At 32.5% G+C, this 7,589-nt stretch overlaps 1 protein-coding gene across 1 annotated transcript; it reads right to left on the bottom strand.

Moving 5' to 3' along the window:
* Positions 1-315: 315 nt before the first annotated feature.
* LOC133285112 (uncharacterized) lies at positions 316-6,001 on the bottom strand (the record flags this gene model as incomplete). The annotated part of the gene is made up of 10 exons (XM_061482287.1): positions 5,792-6,001; positions 4,829-5,051; positions 4,509-4,666; positions 4,248-4,393; positions 4,073-4,135; positions 3,883-3,975; positions 3,020-3,184; positions 2,310-2,401; positions 1,644-1,796; positions 316-697 (listed from the first exon to the last, which is right to left on the bottom strand). Coding segments are annotated over exons 1-10 (1,563 nt in total), but the record flags the coding sequence as incomplete, so codon positions are not given.
* Between the last annotated feature and the right edge of the window lie 1,588 nt (positions 6,002-7,589).

Below are 7,589 nucleotides of genomic sequence, written 5' to 3'. Positions count from 1 at the left end.
TACATCCTGGAGCCTTGTCCACTCTTTACAACAGCTAGATCAACCCACTTTGAGTTACAATGTATTCCTTTTTCCAAATTCATTTTCTAAGGTAGTTATCAATTTAATCATTATATTACTCATCAATTTAATCATTATATTACTCAACGTCAATAAAAATATCTTAGTTGTATAGTTAGCTACTCATACCATTATGCATATTACATGTCATCATTTCGTCCAGTCATTTATGCAAAGAGATTATTTGTTATATTTGAAAAAACAGATTACACAATACTAAAAAATATAAATTGTAAAAATAATATAACAGAAGAGAGCAAAAAAATAAAAAGGCAAAAAAACAGATTGCGATAACAAAAAATTTAACAAGATTGCCCAGGCTTGCAGTGGAAAATAATCAGGCAAACTAAATCCATTTCCACTTCCTACATCTGTGGAAGATGATCCACTTTCCATTGTCTCGTCTGAACTCTCACTTGGAAGGAGTTTAATCAGGTCTGCATTCTTCATGAGCCAGTCAGTAAACTCTGGAGATGCTGCCATTTCTGCTAAAGCTTGCTTGGTGGATTCATTTGTCAACTCATCCCACTCTTTCTTTGTGAACTTCTTTCTGTTCCGCGTCTTGTGGAAGGTTGAATAATAATCCCCCCTTATTTGTGTCCAACAAGATTGTGGCGAGATAACAGAAGATGAGGTACTTTTTCATAGCATTTTTATTGCAAGCAAAATAATGTATTCAAAAGCAACCAAGTCCAAGGAATCACATAAAATCTCAGAAGTGGAAAACTAAATCCAGAAGATTCAAAGAAAAAAATCACTGCACCATTACAATTAACTAAATTAACTTTAAAATGTTTAACAAATGTATCAACTTCCATTCCCTCACCTTCGACATTACCGATGTTCATCTATCAGAATGGAAGATTTGCAATTACATGCTGACCCATGGATCTCAATATGCATTATTAGTACAGAAAGATATTTTACGGAACAATCCAGGATGATAGTTGAGAAAAAGTCATGAATTATCACTTCAGATGAAGATATCAAAAAAAGAAAAAATTTAAGTTCAACCTTAAGTAATAATCTTCAGGAAGAACGATCAGACTGTGTCCTTGTTATTGTAGTCTGAATTACGCTAGAAATGAAAAGCTCTAAAAAAATGAAGAAAAGGGCGAAGGTGATAAGTTGTGTTCAGACTTCAGCTACAAGTTTAGGCAACACAAAATGTACTTTGCTCAATGCAAAGAAAATTTCCACTTTAGTGAACCAGGAAAGTTTCTTTCAACAATTTGAGCCTATGGCACATTTAGTAGGCAAATTAGGCCTGATATGGAATAACAGCCGTTCTCTCTCTCTCTCTCTCTCTTTCTAAAGAGAGAATATAAGATCCTGAATATTTCAGCCAAAAACATCAATTGCTTTGATTTTGATCTACTTACTACTAAAGTTTTGCTTAATCAGTTCCACAAAATCAAGATACCATTATAAGCCAGTATAAGAATAAGATTCTGCCTACCTCAGCCAAAAGTTCAATTTCTTTGATCTATTTATTAGTAAAGAACTTGCTTGACTCACCAGGAAAACAAAAATCTTGCTAGGACAATATGTAGGAATCATATATCAGAAAGATTCAAACATGGACAATACCTCTCACCGGAGAGTCGGACCATGCAGATCTTTTAGGACTACTCCACATTTTTCCTTTAGGAGTTGACTTGCTAAGGAATTCAGCACGACCACGTGTTCCTCTCACCCACAGCAGCGAGTGATCATCATTTCCTGAAGTTCCATACCTACATGAAATCATAATGGCATTTTTAAAAGTGGAAGACTTGAAGCCTTGAATGACAAACAATGACCAAAAAAAACAGAGGAACAATTTTAGGACAGTCATACAGATATCTAAACAGTCAAAGACCAGCATATGTTAGTGAATCTCACTCCCTCTTGGTTCCTTTACTATCTAAAATGGAAAAATTGATTACAATGTTCAATTATATAAACCGTGAGCATTTCCTACAATTAGATTATGGGCTTTAAATTCTATAAAAGCAATATACAACAATTCATGAAAACATCCAAAATGCCTTATTAACAAGTTGTCAGCAATGAGCAACATGATTTCATGACAACCATCTCGTCTAATGTTCCTTGGACAAAACCACCATCATGAAGAAACATTCAGGTTAGCTGGCAGAACAAATTGGATGAAAACTAGGTAACTATGGCAAACATTTCCAGTAGAAATGATTTTACATGAACAAATAAAATAAAGCAGAGAGAGAAAGTCATACAGTCATACTTACCATCCATGAAACCAGTTTTTCGAAGAAATAAGACAGCAAACAGCTCCAGAAGAGACCAAGGCTCCAATTGCTAGAGGAGGATCAACAGTGCTCTGACAGAGAAACGAAATCAGTATAAATAGGGCAATGAACAAAACTCTAAAAACAATAGTATGTAAGAGGCCAGAATGGTCAGACAACACACCAGACAGGTTTTAATTAGCAAAAATAGTTAAATCTCAATTCACATAAATAGGTACATCTCATCAGCATCAACTCAATTATTCATGGATTCAACAGACAATTTTACCATGAAAATCAAGTAAATAGACAATAACAGCATTTGTACCAATCAAAGCCACTCTATAAAAAATATTACCAAGCTGTGCGACTTTCAGAAAATTTATCAATCTATGCCATTTTTATTTTGCATTTTTTAAAACTATTTTCTTACTATTTATATTTTATATTTAACTATTTTTATTATTTTCGTTTTCGCTTTTCAAAATAATCATTTCATTATTATAACTATAGTTTATTTCATTCATTTTTAAATCAGAATATTTTCTCCATACAGAAAAATTATTCATCTTCAAATCTGCATGCAACAACAACAATAATTTACACAAGTTAATCCACGATGACCTAGCATAACCTGTCATATATGACAGGATGAACGTTAGATAACAGCAATAGTTTATTGCACATTCCCTGTTAATATAAATGCAAACCTGCGAAACCAAGGTGGCTCCAATAGTGCGCATTGCCCATTTCACAAACTGAGCGACCCCAGCATCCACACTGCCATCTTCTTTCGAAAGAACAAATCTCCTAAGAGCCCAGTAGCCTAAAGCAGCTCCAGCCAAGAGGATACCCAGTAGTACAAAAATGGCAACCTGTAAAACCATTGAAGAAAATTATTTTATTAAAGAGAATTTAAGATACGTCTGATAGACAAGCCAAATCCCATAGGATGGAAAACAGTTGATAACATATATCTGACAGACAGGCAAAGATGGCCAGCAATCAGCAAGAGTTATGCAGCATGAAATGAAGGCACCACAGAAAGGGGAACAGGGAGGGTGGAAAGTGAAAGCTACAATGTAACCACCAACCAGGGACTAGTCATTGGCGAATGACAGTTAGGGCAAACATCAGGGCGACAAGCATATATAGAAAGGTTGAGCTTGTTCCAGAAAATTAAATAATTATATTTGAAAAGAGGAAGTCATTTTCACCCCTTTACCAGCTATTTTCTGTTGACTGCAAATATTTTTTGCTAGCCCAAAGAAAGAAATAACATTTGCCAAAAGTTATTCAAAAGGAAACAAAAAAAGCCACCTCATTATAAGGTAAGGGAGATTTAAAAGAGTGAGTTATTGACTGCAAAAACAAAATTTTACAAATGTGTCCCAGAATGTTAGCTCGTCATACATAAGAAAAAAATGTATGAGTCTAAAGAAAAAGCCAACAAAAAGGATTAGGAATCCAGAAGTGTCTATAGATGTTAGCCATTCAGCCAGTATTGTATGACAGAACATAAAAATACAGATATGCACCAAGTTATCCAAAAAAGAAAGAGAGATATACATACTGGAATGTGCATCTCTTCACTCATCCCAAAACTTTGAAGAATTGAATTTATGAACACGGAGAATTGGTGCAAAAGGAATGACCCAGCTCCAAACTGAAACAGCACATAGTAATAATATTAACAGTGATAATATCTGCATGAAACATGAAGAGCTGCAAGGGAACAATGACCAAAATTAAATCAAACTCACCACTGAACCATATATGGTAAGGTAAAAGATATTTTTCCTTCCAGTTGGCAATAATTTCATGCCCTATATCATAATTATAAGAAATTAGTCAGAAAACATGTTAAACAACCAAAGAAGAATTAAAAGAAATGAAACAAAATGAAATTCATATATAATAAGAAAGTAATTTGTATACCTGAAAAAGAAGGATTATAACAACAAGAAAGATCCCTATAGCCATTGAACTGGTATAATAAAATGGAACCCAACTGCTAATAATTGGAGCCAACAACAGCAGTATCAATCCCAATGCAAGACATACAAGGCGCCATTGCTGAAAATCTGCAAAGTTTTTGTGTAACATATAAATAAGCCCCAAAATTTTGAAAAAAGAAACCACAAAGGGAAGAGACAATAGAATAATTTTCCCAACTCTTATGAGATGGAAGAAACAAACCTTCTTCAAGGGCAACTGTAACAGAACCCAACATTTCAGCATTCATCCTCACATCAACATATCTAGTTTCATAAGGTGACATGACAGCATTCCAGATCCCCTTCTCCATACTCATCCATTCATCCTTTTCACACTGACACCATCCAAGTGCATTATTCCTGCACATACTTTATAAATAAGAAATGGCAATCTTGATAGACTTTGAAAGAAGTTGAAACTAGAAGAGAGTGCATACCAAGCATGCACATGAGCGGAGGGGGTGTAGTGACAGCAAATAAATAAAGAATACTACGTACAGTATGTCCAAGTTATGTACTTACCCGTGGAAACAAACCTGAATTTTGTTATGTAAACTCTCTTGGATCGCAGCAGATGGAGCCAAAGTAATGTGGAATGAACTAGCATAGCTCCCAAGTTTCAATCTTGAGATACCAGACACTTGAACACGCTCACATCGTAAAATATCTTGAACACCATGAGTAGCTGAATCCCCAGAAAGTGGGGAAGGGGAGATATCCAAAACTGGCCTTTCAATATCAATACCTGCAGTTGTAATGTGCGGAGATTATTTTCAAATGCAAAAAGGACAGGGAAAAGAGTACAAGAACAAAGCAATTAATTTACCGAACACAAATATGGAAAATTCAGTGAACAATTTGATATAACATACAACTAGCTACCCATATACACAAAGATAAGTGATTTTTTTTCTTGTGAATATAAGGAGTACAAGCACAGAAAAAAGAAGACTAACTACCAACTAACCGGAAAAATAATGTTAACATCCAATTCTAGAGGAGCATAAAGAAATTGAGTTCCTATATCACACTGTTTTGTTCTGCTCATTCAAAACAAAAGGACACCCACCACAAAGATAACCCCCATCCATATCAAACCCCAATAAACAAAATAAAAAATTATACAGCTACCATCTACAACAATTTTCGAACAAAAACGCCCAACATAGTAAAATCACAACCCGAATTTGACTTCAATACAACCCAAATTTTAAAATCACAAAAAAAAAAAAAAAAAAAAAATCAGATCAATTCACAAGTCTCGTACCAATAGTACCAACAACCTATATTTTTTTCCCCACTAACAATAATAATAATTAAAATAAAAAATAATTAATTTTATTTCTTAAAAGAAAATCCCTAATCAGAGGTTTTCAGTAGAATTCAAGAAGGGAGAAATCTCAACAAGCATAATTAATAAGTAGTTAGAAATGCCCCTACGGTGAAGTGGAAGTAAAAAAAAGAAAAAGGAGGTTCTATTCTGACCTTTGAGTTGGACGGAGTCATGGTGATTGGCAAGTGAGGAAGAAAAGAAGAAGAAAAGAAAAAGCAGTGTAGAGGAGAAGGAACCCATGACTCTGTGATGGAAGACACAACAATAACCAGCGCTCTTCTTTTTGCTGCTATTTATTGATTGAATTTTCACAGCGTTGCGTTTGTTTAAGGCAACAATCTTGTTTACGCGGGCAATTGATTTTGGAAATGCCTACACTACACAGACGATATGAACACACCGCGTCATTAAATACCGCCATATATTTTGGAAAATTATTCACAATTAAGAAATAAATCATTGCTAATTGAGAGTGATAACAGGATAACGATTTCCTTTTTTTTTAATAATGATTTCCTTTTTTTGTTGTCTGTATTTAATTCAAAGAATCAATATAGGGAGATTTATTTTTTCATCACATTATTTGTATAAAATTTGGAAAACAGTGAGAATATAATCAAATAGTCTTTATTTTCATACATTTTATAATTTTGTAAATAAATGCCTATAATTTCGGTATTTTATAAATTTGATTCCTATAGTTAAAATACTAATAGAACTTTAACATGATGATAGAGTTGATTTTATTTCAAAAAAAAAACCTTTAAGGTCGTTCGTTGTATGAGATTGTCTGACATTTGAGGTTTATTTAAAAACAAAGGGGAAGGTTATACTTACAACCTATTTTTCTTTATAACCTCTTACAACCAATATCTTAACCGTTGATTTTCGTCAATCAACGGTTAAGATTTTTACAAATAAAATTTATTAAATAATTATTATTTCACAATAAATCTTAACCGTTGATTGACGAAAATCAACGGTTAAGATATTGGCTGTAAGAAGTTGTAAAGAAAAATAGGTTGTAAGTATAACCTCTCCCAAAAACAAAATTACACTTTTAAAATTGCTATGATTTAAATAAAAAATAATGAGATGTTTTTTGAATCAACTCAAATTTTTAAAAATTATAATGATATTCTAACGTCAAGATCTTCATTAAAAAAAATCTTAAATTATAAAAATGCACAGTATTGTTTAACAAACAAAAAATGTAATTAATTGGAGAAAATTACGCTATTCTTCCCTTAAATTTTCCTTAATTACACATGATTGGCTCCAAATTTTGAAAATTAAAGCAACTTTCTTTATATTTTAAATGATTGTCAAACTGTCACCCCTTTCAATATAAATTGATTTATTCACGATTTTTTGATCCTTTTGCCCTTCATTAATTAATTAATAAATAATTTTTCCCTCATCCAGAACTATACACTATCATGTCCCCATTTAGTCGATTAAGGTGAATATGTAGTCGACTACATTGACAAAATACCGAAAATATGAATCCCGAAATTTAATCGACTACAACACCATCTTGATCGATTAAATTTCGGAGAGATTTAATCTCCGAAATTTAATCGACTAAATATCTTATTTAGTCGATTAAATTGCGCAGAAAACCCTATATCCAGCCCTTTCTTAGTCTCATTTGAAATATTCTCGTTTTGAAAGATTATTTTAAAAAAAAAATTGAAATAAAAAATCTTATAGATTTTAAAAGATTATTTAAAATTGAAGAGACTTTAAAGATTTTTTAAAATTTTTTTTTTATAATCAAGATTTTGTAAGATTGGATTTTAAAAGAATTTATAAGATTTGAAAGACAATGTGGATTTATATAGAGATGTATTGGATTGGGATTTCAAAGTATTTTAATGGACTGCTTTTGGACAAAAAAATACATTTGTATTCAATTAGGATTTTAAAAGATTGAAAAAAAAGTCACGT

This window comes from Gastrolobium bilobum, unplaced genomic scaffold (assembly GCF_033153095.1).
Source record: "Gastrolobium bilobum isolate Gb01-03AN ecotype WA unplaced genomic scaffold, APGP_CSIRO_Gbil_v1 utg88755, whole genome shotgun sequence".
NCBI classification, from domain to species: domain Eukaryota; kingdom Viridiplantae; phylum Streptophyta; class Magnoliopsida; order Fabales; family Fabaceae; genus Gastrolobium; species Gastrolobium bilobum.
Note: the sequence above shows the minus strand (reverse complement) of the source record. Positions and strands in the feature narration are given on the sequence as shown.